At 37.2% G+C, this 14,300-nt stretch overlaps 2 protein-coding genes across 2 annotated transcripts in view; both read right to left on the bottom strand.

The window, feature by feature from the left end:
* The window catches only part of GLG1 (golgi glycoprotein 1), a 114,215-nt gene that overhangs the window by 86,421 nt on the left and 13,494 nt on the right, over positions 1 to 14,300 (bottom strand). The window lies entirely within an intron of this gene.
* LOC306649058 (transcription initiation factor TFIID subunit 13-like) lies at positions 5,302 to 10,693 on the bottom strand. Its single transcript, XM_079119690.1, has one exon. The coding sequence runs from the start codon at positions 5,669 to 5,671 to the stop codon at positions 5,303 to 5,305; it is 369 nt and encodes a 122-aa protein (XP_078975816.1). The 5' UTR covers positions 5,672 to 10,693; the 3' UTR covers position 5,302.

The following is a 14,300-nucleotide window of genomic DNA, read 5'->3' as shown; positions in this document are numbered from 1 at the left end:
TTGCTGCTTCTTGCCTGATTCCCACAACATAACTATCTCTAGGTATATTATCAGAATTCAACTAGATTAGAGGATACCCAGCTGGTGTCCACTGAAGAATCATCTGCAGAACTGGTGTGGGTGGGAAAAGCCCACGCACATCTGGTGTCAGAAGTGTTCAGTGTCTGTATTGAGAGTAAACAGTAGGAAAAAGCACTATTTTTTTCTTTATCCTTAAAAACGGATGACTGCTGGGGAGGTAGCTCAGTAGTAGAGTGCTTGTCTAGAATGCAGGAGGTCCTGTGTTCAGTTCTGTACTACCAAAAACAAAACAAAACAAAACAAATACTATCTTGCCAGGTACAGTGGTGTACACCTTTAATCCCAGTAATCTGGGAGGCTGAGGCAGGAGAATGGCAAGTTTGAAGTCAGTTTTAAATCGTCTTAGGTGCAGAGGAAATTTTAGAACCACTGACTTAAACAAAAAACATGGCCATATATTTAAAGTCAGCATTAATCCTCCCCTTCCCTTCTCCTTTCATTTGTCTTGCCCCCTTTTAAGTTACTGACTTTTGATTCTCCCTGAAATAAACTTAAAGGGGGAAAAGAAAGCCTTGGTGTATGTAGTACAAAGTGTGGCTTTGGAGACAGTAAAGGTCTAAAACACAATTACCATGTGATTTCTAATTATTTATCATCAACATGATATTACTATGTAAATTCACAGGTGTACACGACTGTAAGCAGCCAGGAAAATCTCAGTTAAACTAAGGTTGAACAGGTTTACTTGTTTATGTTCTTCTACAGTATATTCAGTAAAATAGTAACTAATATGGAAGACCAGGCTGTGGGCCATCTGTTATTGTGCTACACAAAACACTCTGTATGTTAATTGTTCACTTTCCTAAAATGTTCTGCTAGATAGGGAGGAGGGTGCTTATCATCACTCTCAATCTGCAAATCTCAGGATTAAAATAACACCCAAAGCAAACCCTAAAATGATGAAAGAATTCCAAAATAATGAATTTTGGCTATAAAAATCAAAATAAGAAGAGATGAAATCAACATAACACTATGAAAACAATGCTAATATCAGGTAGTACAAATGAACAGAATAAATGAACCATTTTTACTGAATTTAAGATGCTCCCTTATTTAGGTACTAGTAGGGGAAAAGAGCCTCTGACCATTATAATTGTATCTTGAAATTTAAGTGCATTGATTTCAAAGCTATTAAGATAAAAGACAAAAAAATGTTTAAGAATCAATAAAATATGATAAATGACAAAGCATTATAATCAAGTAATGAGGGGATATTTTTCCCAGTGCCAGGGATCCAACCCAGGGCCTTGAACATACTAGGCAAGCACTCTGCCACTGAGCTACATTCCTAGTCCAACCAGAGAATTTTTATTGCAAGCCATTTACCAGTATTAAAACTCAACCAAGCTGGGTGGTAGCACACACTTATAATCCTAGCAGCTCAGGAGGCTGAGGCAGGAGAATCAGGAGTTCAAAACCAGCCTCAGCAAAAGCAAGGTACTAAGCAACTCAGTGAGAACCTGTCTAAATAAAATACAAAACAGGGCTGGGGATGTGGCTCAGTGGTTGAGTGCCCCTGAGTTCAATCCCCGGTACCCGACCCCACCAAAAAAAAAAAAAAAAAAAAAAAAAAACCTCAACCAAGCTAAATGCAGAAGGAAATGCCTGTAGTCCCAACTACTCAAAAGACTGAGATAGGACGATCACTTGAGCCCAGAAGTTCAAGGCCAGCCTGGGCAATACAGGGGACCCAGTATTAAAAAATAAAACCAAGGGGTTGGGGTTGTGGCTCAGTGGTAGAGCGCTTGCCTAGCACACATGAGGCAGAAGGTTCAATCCTCAGCACCACATAAAAATAAATAAATAAAACAAAAGTATTGAGTCCATCTACAACTAAGAAAAAAAAAAAAAAAAAAACTTTCAGCCAACCCAACTACATGACCCACTTTTAACATCAAATTATAGCTTCTAAGATGTAACTTTCTCCCAATGCTATAGGCAAAGATCAATGAGAAAATGTTGACTCTATAGAGAAAGGACAATATTCAAATTTATTAATACCACAGTAAAGCCCCACCAAGAAAACATACAAGAAATGTATCGAGAAAATAGAAGCACAAGAGTAAGAATAAGAGAGCAAGTGCATACACATGCATGCAAATGTGCACATGCACACACACACGTTTAAAAATCCAGAACAGTTTAATTAAAGTCTGTGATGTCATGTATACACATTTTGTGTGTGTGTGTGTGTTTTGGTTTTGATTTTGGTACTGGAGATTGAACCCAGGGGTGCTTACTCACCGAGCCATATCCCAGCCTTTTTTATATTTTATTTTGAAACAGGGTCTCACTAAGTTATTTAAGGCCTTGTTAAGTTGCTGGTACTGGCTTTGAATTTGTAATCCTCCTGCCTCAACCTCCAGAGTTGCTGGGATTACAGGTGTGTACCACCACACTTGACATGCACACTTGGTTTTAGTTAAAAGAAGTTCACACCAACTAAAAAAACTGACGAATCCAGTGAATTCCTACAAAAATGTAAAATATGTAAAGAGAATATAATAAAATATTTCCTTAACTGAAGGCAACACAAATTTAGATGGATTAGCCCACTTAAAAAGACCCTGCATGTACATTATATGATAGTCTAAGACAAGAATCAGTAAATTGTTTTGGTAAAAGGGTAAATTAGTAATTATTTTAGGCTTTGCTGACCACATACAATCTCTGGGATCTCTGTGGCAACTTCTTTTAACAATCCTTTAAAACTAAAAAACCACACTTGCCTCCAAAACCACAAAAAAAGACATTGTGGGCTGGATTTGGCCCACAAATTGTAGTTTGCTAACCTCTAGTCTAAGACAAAAATGAGCATAAAAGTGTGTTTCACAAAATAGGGTCACTATGGAAATTAGATAACAAATCTATTCAAGATTAAAAAAATAATAATAATGCTTTAACACTGGAAGGCCAGAGAGAATTGCAAGTTCAAGGTCAGCCTCAGCAACTCAGTAAAATTACCACAAAATAAAAAGGGTTGGGGATGTAGCTCAGAGATAGAGCCCCCCCAAGAGTTCATCCCTCAGAATAATATTAATAACAAAAATGCTTTAATATGAACCCCAAGGCCAAAAAACAATAAAGCTGACTGAAGAAAAAAAATTACTCTTTTTCATTTGAAATATAATCTTTGACTAGGCTCTCTTTACTCATAAATAAGATCATGAATTGAGTAGCTGAAGAAATATTTTAATTTTTTGATGTGTGTCGGGGGTATCAGGGATTGAACTCAGGGGTACTCGACCACTGAGCCACAACCACAGCCTGATTTGTATTTTATTTAGAGACAGGTTCTTACTGAGTTGCTTAGCGCCTCCCTTTTGCTGAGGCTGGTTTTGAACTCCTGATCCTCCTGCCTCAGCTTCTAGAGCTGTTGGGATTACAGGCTTACATGACCACGCCCAGCCAAAATATTTTTATTTTACTTCTTAGAAAACCACTTACCCTACATGTGAATTCTAACTAATTCTCATTTTAAAATATAGACACTGAGAACTGGGTTCAGTGGCCTAGGCCTGTAATACCAACCAACAACTTGGGAGGCTGAAGGAGGAGCATTCCAAGTTCAAGGTTGGCTCTGACTATCTATTTTTTCATTTACGTTATTATTTGATTTTGGCATCTTTTTTCTTTTTTTACAGACTACATTTTGATTCACTGTACACAAATGGGGTAAAACTTTTCGTTTCTATGGTTGTGCATGATGTAGATTCACACCATTTGTGTATCATACACGTACATAGGGTAATGATGTCTGTCTCATTCCACTATCTTTCATACTCCTGCCCTTCCCCCTCTCATCTCCCTCTATGAATCCAAAGTTTCACCATTCTTCTTTTAACCACCCCACCACTGTGTATCGTCATCCACTTATCAGAGAAAACATGTGGCATGTTGGTTTTTTGGGATTAGCTTTTTTTCCTGTTTAATTTTTCATACTTTATCCTTTGTATAAATAGGTTAAGGAAGTAAAATTTTCCCAGGTACTGATTTAAAGATACAGTTTATAAGTGTAATCAAAAAGTTCAGTTTTGGGGCTGGAGTTGTGGCTCAGTGGTAGAGCGCTTACCTAGCATATGTGAGGCATTGGGTTCGAGTCTCAGCACCACATATAAATAAAAGAATAAAATAAAGATCTATCAACATCTAAAAAAATATAAAAAAAAAAGTTCAGTTTCACAAACAGTAATATTCAGTGATCTCTTTAAATGCAATTTTAATCCTTATTTTAAGCTAAGGTCAATAATTTAATGCAATAAGCTAACTACACACAAAACCTGTATATTCTGAACTACAAAAGTGTCTTCCGTAGCTACACATGGTTTTAGTCAACTACACACTTCCACGAGTACTTACAAATATGTTAATAAAACGCTACCCCAAATGCTTAACTCATTAAATATTGCTATTCCTGCTACTGAAAGCAGATGACCGGGAAAAATGAGTTTTAAAACTTAAAAGTGGGGCTGGGGAGATAGCTCAGTCGGTAGAGTGCTTGTCTTGTAAGCACGAGGCCCTGGGTTCGATCCCCAGCACCCCAAAAAAAAAAAACTTAAAAAGTAATATAAGTCCCAAAAGGTTTTAAATCAAAAAGGCCTGTCAACATGGAAGCATCAACATGAAACTTTAAGTTTCTAAAAAAATAAATAAAAAAAACACTCTTTAGAAAAGAATATTAAAATGAATTATCATTTAAGACACAAAAACATTCTTAGAAAAACTTGTAGTTTCAAATATCATCTCCTTAAAAGAAACAAAAACCAATTCAACTATCTTTACTAACCTCTCAGATCACAGTTGTCTAAAAACTTTAGAATATGTAAGGCATGTGTCTCAGTTGTCATAGTCAATATGACATTTAGATTTCACATATTAAACAGCTATCGTATAGCTTATAATGGTACAAATATACCTAATACATAAATACTACTTCATCCTTTAGATAGTCAAAAGTCAGAAGGAACTGCATAATTTTCAAGATACTTTAATGTACATGTAGTCATTAAAACCCAATAAGTAATTGAAGTATGGTCATGTAAAGGCAGGCAATGAAAGGTTCAAGTATTGATTGAAAATCAAAGACATGAAAATAAAGGCTGAAAACTTTGTTTCTCCATCTTTCATTTACATGCCTAGATATTAGGACATTACTGTAGAAAACACACAATTATTATATATGTCCACAGAAGATAATGAAATTTCATAAAGTACAAAAGTATCAAGACCCATAATTTGCTTCATCAAATGTTTTTCTAGTGAGCTCTTCGTTCATAGTAAGCAAGTCTTTAACCCTAGCAAAGATCCTTGGGTCCTTTCGAATCAAGAAGACAGTATCTTCAACTTGTACTTGACATTGTCTTCCAATTGGCATTGCCTTGTGAGTCATTTCAGTGACAAACTCTATGACGAGGTCTCTAAGAATGTCCAATGACTCGGTGTAAGGGTTCTGGTCATCCCCAAACCCATACATCATACATCGTAATTCTTTAGGAAAAACTCTCTTTCTTTTACCCTGCCCACCTTCTGCGCCTCCTCCAATTTCTTCATTTTCCTCTTCAAAGGTCAGGTCTTCTTCCTCATCTGCCATCCCACTAGCCCGCCAGCATATGGTGCCTCGACACCTAGCTCCTAGCTGGCTTTACTATTTCGGGATTGGCTTATTTCACTTAGCATGATATTCTCCAATTCCATCCATTTACCTGCAAATGCCATAATTTTATTCTTTTCTTTATGGCTGAATAATATTCCATTGTATATATATACACCACAGTTTCTTTATCCATTCATCTGTTGAAGGGCATCTAGGTTGGTTCCACAATCTAGCTATTGTGAATTGAGCTGCTGTAAACATTGATGTGGGTGTGTTACTGTAGTATGCTGATTTTAAGTCCTTTGGGTATAATCTGAGGAGTGGGATAACTGGGTCAAAAGGTGGGTCCATGCCAAGTTTTCTGAGGAATCTCCATACTGCTTTCCAACTCTACTGGCAACATACAAGTGTACCTATTTCCGCACATCCATGCCAACACCTATTACTGCTTGTACTCCTGATAAAGTCCATTCTAATTGGAGTAAGATGAAATCTTAGGGTGGTTTTAATTTGCATTTCTCTAATTACTAGATGTTGAACACTTTTTCATATATTTGTTAATCGCCTGTATATCTTCTGCAAAGTGTCTGCCCAGTTCCTTAGCCCGTTTATTGATAGGATTCTTTATATTTTTGGTGTAAAGTTTTGTAAGCTCTTTATAAATTTTGAAGATTAGTGCTCTGTCTGAAGTTTGTGTGGGAAAAATTTTCTCCTACACTGTAGGCTTTCTTTTCAAATTATTGATTATATCCTTTGCTGAGAAAAAGCTTTTTAGTTTGAATCCATCCCATTTATTGATTCTTGCTTTCATTTCTTGTGCTTTAGGAGTCTTGTTAAGAAAGTCTGGTCCTAAGCCAACATGATGAAGATTTGGACCTACTTTTTCTTCTATTTGTTGCAGGGTCTCTGGTCTAATTGCTAGGTCCTTGATCCATTTCGAGTTGAGTTTTGTACAGGGTGAGAGAGAGAGGTATAATTTCATTTTACTGCATATGGATTTCCAGTTTTTCCAGCATCATTTGTTGAACAGTCGAGCTTTTCTCCATTGTATGTTTTTGGCACCTTTGTCTAGTATGAGGTAACTGTATTTATGTGGGTTTGTCTCTGTGTCTTCTATTCTGTTTTTGTTTTGTATTGTATTGTTTTGCTTTTTGTGGTGCTGGGGATTGAACCCAGGGCCTTGTACTTGGAGCAACCACTCTACCAACTGAGCTATTTCTCCAGCCCCTATGTCTTCTATTCTGTACCATTGGTCTGCCTGTCTATTTTGGTGCCAATACCATGCTGTTTTTGTTACTATTGCTCTGTAGTATAGTTTAAGATCACTCTTCCTGCTCAGGATTGCTTTAGCTAGTCGAGGTCTCTTTTTCTTCCAGATGAATTTCATGATTGCTTTCTCTATTTCTATGAGGAACATCACTGGGATTTTAATTGGAATTGCACTGAATCTGTATAGTACCTTTGGTAGTATGGCCATTTTGACAATATTAACCTGCCTATCCAAGAACATGGGAGATCTTTCCATCTTCCAAGGTTTTCATTAATTTCTTTCTTTAATGTTCTGTAGTTTTCATTGTAGAGCTCTTTCACCTCTTTTGTTAGATTAATTCCCAAGTTTTTTTTTTTTTTAAGCCTATTGTGAATGGAGTGGTTTTCCTAATTTCTCTTTCAGAGGATTCATCACTTTTGAATAGAAATGCATTAGATTTATGTGTATTGGTTTTATATCTTGCTACTTTGCTGAATTTATTCGCTAATTCTAGCAGTTTTCTGGTAGAATTTTTTGGATTTTCTAAATATAGAATCATGTCGCCAGCAAATAGTGGCAGCTTGAGTTATTTTCCTATTCCTATCCCTTTAATTTCTTTGGTCTATCTAATTTCTCTGGCTAGTATTTCAAGGATGATGTTGAATAAAAGTGGTAAAAGAGGGTATCCCTATCTTGTTCCAGTTTTTAGAGGGAGTATTTTCAGGTTTTCTCCATTAAGAATGATGTTGGCCGTGGGCTTAGCATAGATAGCCTTTACGATGTTGAGGTATGTTCCTACTACCCCTATTTTTTATAGTGTTTTGAGCATGAAAGGGTACTATATCTTATCAAATGCTTTTTCAGCATATATTGAAATAATCATAAGCTTCTTAGCTTTAAGTCTATTGATGTGATGAATTATGTTTAAGCTCTGACAATTTACAGACCCTATCTCAAAATAAAAAGGGCTGGGGATGTAGCTCAGTGATAAAGTGCCCCTGGGTTCAATCCCCTGTACTGTCTTAAAAAAAAAAAAAAAAAAGAGAGAGAGAGATCTTACTGAGATCAAATCATGTTTTTCTAATGACCTCCATCATACTTTACTTATGTCTTTATTTTTGGTACTGGAGATTGAACCCAGGGGCACTTTACCATTGAGCTACATCCCCAGTTCTCCTTTTAATTTTATTTTAAGAGAGTGTCTTGCTAAATTGCTGAGGCTGGTCTTGAACTTGTGATCTTCCTGCCTCAGCCTATTGAGTTGCTGGGATTACAGTGTGCACCACTGCACCTGACCCTCTAACATACTTTATACACAGTACCCCACCCCAAATCTATACTTCAACATAAATACACACACACATACCCTCAAAGGATCATACTATTCACCTTTGCCAAAAGCAGTCTATCCAGGCTATGACAACCATCAAAAAAGAGAAATTCATCTGTCTAGTGAAAAACCAGGGCTCAGGCAAGAGCTTTTATACTAATACTGCCCTAATAAGTACAAGCTTATAAAAAGGAAAATAAAAGTGTTGCTGAACCTAACACAAATGGAGTTTTCAGGACTTATTGAAAGAAACCAAAAAGCTAACATTAATTCAGAGGAATCTCTGTCACGTTGCCCAGACACATACCCTTAGCTGTTCTAAGGCAGAAAACTTCTTCAAAGTTAAATTCCAGACTCTCACAAATTCTTAGTTAAATCTATTTGAATAAATTGATTCCATAGGAAATTGCCAAGAGGTAGAGTCTAGAAACAACTCTACAAATTTAAAACAGGTCCTGATTATGGAGCCCAGAAAAATAAAACAAGGTTAAAGGACTGTAATTTGTAATAAGAATCCCAAATATAAAAATGAAAATTATAAAAGAAGAAGAGTAAATACATGCTTTGCTTTAAGTATTCTGATTTCATACTAAAACAATGAAATAACAATGACAGATTTGCTCCTCATTCTATTAAAAAAAATGAATGATGCAAAACTTTGGATTGTTTGAGGGCATTTTTTGGTGTGCTTTTATTTTTTAACTAAGACCTAAGAGTGAATTTGATATCTTTAAAGAAAACAAACAAACAAAAAACCAAAAACAAAGAAAACCTGTTTACTGTGTGAGCATGTTGAGCATGTTGATGACTCATAATTGATGAGTGAGACTAAGACAATAGACCAAAACTGATCTCATTAAAGTAGGTAAAAGCTTTCTGTAGAACTCAGCCAATCAATGCCACAGTCTATAGCCACTGACTTGTCTGAACAATGTAATGCAACACAGTCCATTTTATTTTTTAGCTTTGTAAGATTCCTTGTTCTATGAAGTTCAAGATACTATTGAGTGTGTTTAATGAGGACTAAATGTAAAATATAAGAAATCAGTAGATAGGCTGGGGGCATAACTCAATGGCATAGCACATTCAAAAGGCCCTGGTTTCAATCCCCAGTACCAAAACAAAATAGAAATAGGTAATGTCCAAAAAAATCAAGCCAGTGCCTTAAGCCTTCGATTCAAAACCAAATACATACAAGAACGAAAAACTAAAAGAATTGAAAGTGGGGAGAACTAAGTGAGCTTACAGTTTTTCCTATAAATCTGGCAACCCTTTGACTTAAAAACTAGATACATGCATTACTTGAGTAAAAAAGGAGGGGAAGAAAGTAAATCCACTTGCCCACCAAGACATATGGTATTGGTACGAATATAGGAGTATTTTCTGAGGACACATTCCCATTTTACTCTGCTGTGCTTCAGTACACACAAATAAGTCTGGTTTAGAGATACTGGTTTTGTTTTGTGTTTAATACCCCAAAATACAGACAGGCACAGTGGTGCACCCTGTAATCTTAGTGATTCAGCAGGCTGAGGCAAGAGGATCACAAGTTTGAGGCTAGCCTGAACAACTGAGTGAAACCCTGTCTCAAAATAAAACTAAAATACAAAATAAGGCTAGGAATGTGGCTCAGTGGTCAAGTGCCCCTGAATTCAACCCCCAGTAATCCCCCTCCACCAAAAAAAAGGTGGTAGGGATGTAGTTCAGTGATAATGTGCCTGTCTACCACGCATAAGCCTCTGATTCAAACCCAAGTACTGTTAAAACAAACAAACCCAAAATTCAATTTCCATAGACCTTGAGTCATTCTGTTAAAATAAGATTTAAGGAAATAACCTTTGAAAAATGTTTTTCTCCAAGAGGTCATGATTTTACAAAGCAATGCTGAAACCTTTAACTAGATAAAAACAGGTAAATGTGTCCATGAAGTTCTACATTTAAGAGCCAGCTCTTAATACTCTATATAAATAGGCTGGGGTCCTTGACCAGAAAGTTCAAGGTTGCCCTAAGAAAGCTGAGTACCAATAAAACACCAGGTTGTTTATCAGGTATGAAAGATGATAAATCAAAGAACCAAATTTAAAATATTGTGCTTAAAAGGGACAATAACCTATTCCAGCGAGGCCCTTCTTGCCTACAAAGAAAATGGGTAGGAGGAAAGCAACAGTTCTTCATAGGAAGTTCTTGAGAATCACAAATCATCTTAAAAATAAATGCAAAATACAGGCACAGTGGCATGCACCTGTTGTCCCATCTATTTAGGGAGGCTGAGGCAGCAGGATTTCAAGTACAAAGACCAACATGGTCAACATTAGCAATACCCTGTTTTCAGAAAATAAGTTGGGTGCCATGACACGAGCTTGAAATTCCACTGACTCAGGAGACAGAGTTCAAAGCCGACCTCAGCATTTCAGGGAGACCCTGTCTCAAAACATAATTAATTAGGCATAATTAGGCACGGCAGTGCACACTGCCGTAATCCCAGTGACTTGGGAGGCTGAAGTAGGATCAACAAGTTTGAGGCCAGCCTGGGCAACTCAGCAACCATCTGTCTTTTGAAATAAAAAGGGCTATAGAAGGAACTCAGCTCACACTAGGTTCAATGCCCAGTATATGTGTGTGGCTGGGCAACTACAGCCTTTAAATTCTTTTTAAAAAAAATTATAAATCATATTTTCTGACATAAAGCTGATGTGAACCCTTCCTCCTCCTCTTCTTGATGAACATTTATATTTACCCTCTTTTTCAGTAGCACTGCCAGTCTCTTACCCTCTACTGGTTCCTTTCTCTTAGCCTTTAAACTAAAATAGATTTTCTTAATCTTACTTGTTTTGTTTTTGGTAATGGAGATTGAAACATGCTAAACATGCATCATACCACTGAGTTAAGTCCCATCCCCAATGTGCTTAATCTTGAAAGATCCTTAGTTAAGCACAAGTTCTTTTTTTTGGATATTCTCTTCTCACCTTCTTTTCACAGTTCTCAAAACTTCTCAAATAGGCTAATACAGTCTCAAACGGTCAATATCTGTGGGTTCTAAAAGAACTGTTTTTCCAAAGACATGCTCTATTCTTAGTCATAACCTTAACTGTGCCATTCTGTTTATTTTAGTATTAGTACTCATACCTACTTTTAAATTTCCCTCTTTGACTTGCACAACAAAAAAAATTCCCTTTCCTTGGCTTCCACAACTGAACTCTTGTAAATCTTCTTTTAACTCTCAACCACTCCTTCTGTTCCCTGCAATTCCCTCAACAAGGCTCTTTCCAACCCTAAATTGTGAGCATTCCCCAGGGCTCAGTCTTTGGAATCATACTTTGTATTTATACATTACTTAGGAGGGCTTGTCCATTTACGTAACTCCAACTATAGCCCTTTAAAATGAATGACTGTAAAATTTAGATTCAGTTCAAGATTTGATTCCAAATTTATATCCTCTTACTGGAAATTGTTTGAAATGCCTGACTGTCATTTAAAACTCAACACAAGCTAAGAATTATATATTTCTGGAAGTAGACTAACAGTTAAGCTTTGACTTCGTTTTTCTTCACTTGGTGAAATTCTACTGTTCCTTCAACTCAAGCATCATTTTCTCAGGAAAACACTTCCTGGCTCTCCCATTATCCAAATGTCCACATACCTATCTTTCTTGGCACCTATCCCCACTATAATTTTCAATTTATTTTTCGATTCTTTAATGGTCACCACCTCCACTAGCTGGCATGCTCCCAAGGCTTTTGGGAGCAGGGGTGATGGGTATAATAATCACCACCTTCATAGCACCATTGTTTCTGGGAGAGAGCAAATGATATTTATCCAAAATCCTTCAAACCAAGGAGCAAAAGCATTCTAAACTATTTCTAAAAATGATTTCCAATCAGTCCCGTCTGCATCTGCACTGCTTCTAGTCTGCTGCAGCCCCAGTCTTTACACCTCGGTCTTTACACTTTCAGGTTTCATCAATGGCTCACTTGATTAACAACTTCAGGTTTTATTCAATACATATTTGCGGAGCAATTTATTTTATTATGACATTTTCCTAACCAAAAGTCTTTAGAGGCATCCTACTTTCCTCAAAAAACAAATCTAAGATAACAGACTTCTTGCTAAAAGATTTGACTTGCCAAGAACAATAATCTCAGCAAGTCAGGGGTGGTGGTGCATACCTGTAATCCCAGTGACCTGGGAGGCTGAGGCAGGAGGATCACAAGCTCAAAGTCAACCTCAGCAACTCAACAAGGCCCTAAACAATTTGGTGAGACCCTGTCTCAAAAAATAAAAAGGGCTGGGGATGTGGCTCAGTGGTTAAGTGTCCTGGGTTCAATCTCTGGTACCAAAAAAAAAAAAAAAAAAAAAAAAAAAAAAAAGGAAAAGAAAGTATACTAAACTAGAAAGGCCAACTGAGCTGGTTGTGGTGGCAAGTGCTCACTCCAGAGGCTGAAACAGGAAGATCACTGACAAGCCTAGGCAAATGAGAGACCTTGCCTCAAAAAAAGTAACAGAAGGCTCAGTGCAGTGGTGCATGCTTGTAATTCCAGTGACCTGGGAGGCTAATGCAGGAAAATCCAAGTTCAAGACCAGCCTCAGCAACTTAGATTCTGTCTCAAAATAAAAAGTAAAAAAAAAAGGCCTAGGAACATATTCAGTGGTACAGTGCCCCTATATTTAATCACTAGTACCAAAGGAAAAAAAAAAAAGAATTAATAAGGACTCTAAATGTTCTCTTTTTATCTCTAGTGTTACATTAAATTCAGAAGCATTAGACAATCTCCCAAAATTAAATCTACAGAGAAAGGGTTTAAGAATGACACAGTGAAATGAACATGGAACCTGTCTTAATGGTACTGAAAATTCATCCTGGATAAAAGTTTAAAGCAAATATATGGTCAAGGCCCAGAAACCAAGTCAAAAGGCAAAGGCACATCACAGCAAGAAGTCTTTGTAGTTATAGCTGGGCCTGGTGGCAACTCGGGAGGCTGAGGCAGAAAGTTCGCCAAGTTCAAAGCCACCTCAGCAACTTAGGCCCTAAGCAACTTAGAGAGACCCTCGCTCAAAAATTAAAAAATAAAAAAGGGTTGGGGGTATGGCTCAGGGGTTAAAGCACCCCAGGTATCAAAAAAATAATACATAAAAAGTCCCTATAGTTAAGTTTTACCTTAACATAAGAATAGTTCTTATAAATTATCTAAAATCAATTTTTAAATACTTCCTAATACACTGTCCCAAATCTTAAAACAAAACAGCCAAAATTCTTTCTTCCAGTTTGGTACAGTGGTGCACACCAGTAAATCCCCACTATTTGGGAAGTTGAGGCAGGAAGATTTCAACTTAGAAGCCAGCCTCAGCAATTTAATGAGGCTCTAAACAACTTAGCAGAACCAAAGGGCTGGGGACATGGCTCAATGGCTCAATGGTTAAGCACCCCTGAGTTCAATTCAGTATCCCCCCAAAAAAGAAAGAAAAAAAGGGAAGAATTTTTTTTCTTTTTGACGTACTGGGGATCAAAGCCTAGGGCCTTGCACATCTCAGGCAAGTACTCCACCACTGAGTCATATCCCTAGCATTTTTTTTTCTCCCAAATTTTGGGGGATTTTTTTTTTTTTTTTTTTTTTTTTTTTTTGGCAGTTCTGGGGATTGAACACAGGGCTTAATGCAAGCTAGGCAAGTGCTCTAACCAAGTGCACCCTCAACCCCCAGCTGGGAGTTGAACCCAGAGGGGGCCTAGTGCATGCTAGGATACAAACTTCTTGATATGACAAAAGCAAAGGGTGACACATGAACTTGACCTAACTTGTCCAAGAAAACTGATTGAGCTTGTTAGCTATCTGCTAACACTTTATGCCCACTCCCTTCAGTCCAGAGTTCTCACTAATGAAGTGTCAGTTTTTAAGAACAAGTGATCAAGTGGTTAAACGGGTGAAGAGTATGTGAATTTCACCTGGTGGGGAGGCATGATAAGGGCTTTAGGAAAAAAAAAAAAAGGAGCAGCACTTCTTGACTCCCTTTCCTGCTTGAAAGGAGAAGATTCCGAAGTCCTAGGAAATGAA

Source organism: Sciurus vulgaris (assembly GCF_902686455.1).
Source record: "Sciurus vulgaris genome assembly, chromosome: 17".
In the NCBI taxonomy this organism is placed as follows: Eukaryota; Metazoa; Chordata; class Mammalia; order Rodentia; family Sciuridae; genus Sciurus; species Sciurus vulgaris.
This window is presented reverse-complemented; position numbering and strand designations above follow the sequence as displayed.

What these genes read in the sequence shown, in the direction of transcription:
- LOC306649058 (XM_079119690.1), bottom strand. Translation starts at nt 5,671, where the DNA reads ATGGCAGATGAGGAAGAAGACCTGACCTTTGAAGAGGAAAATGAAGAA.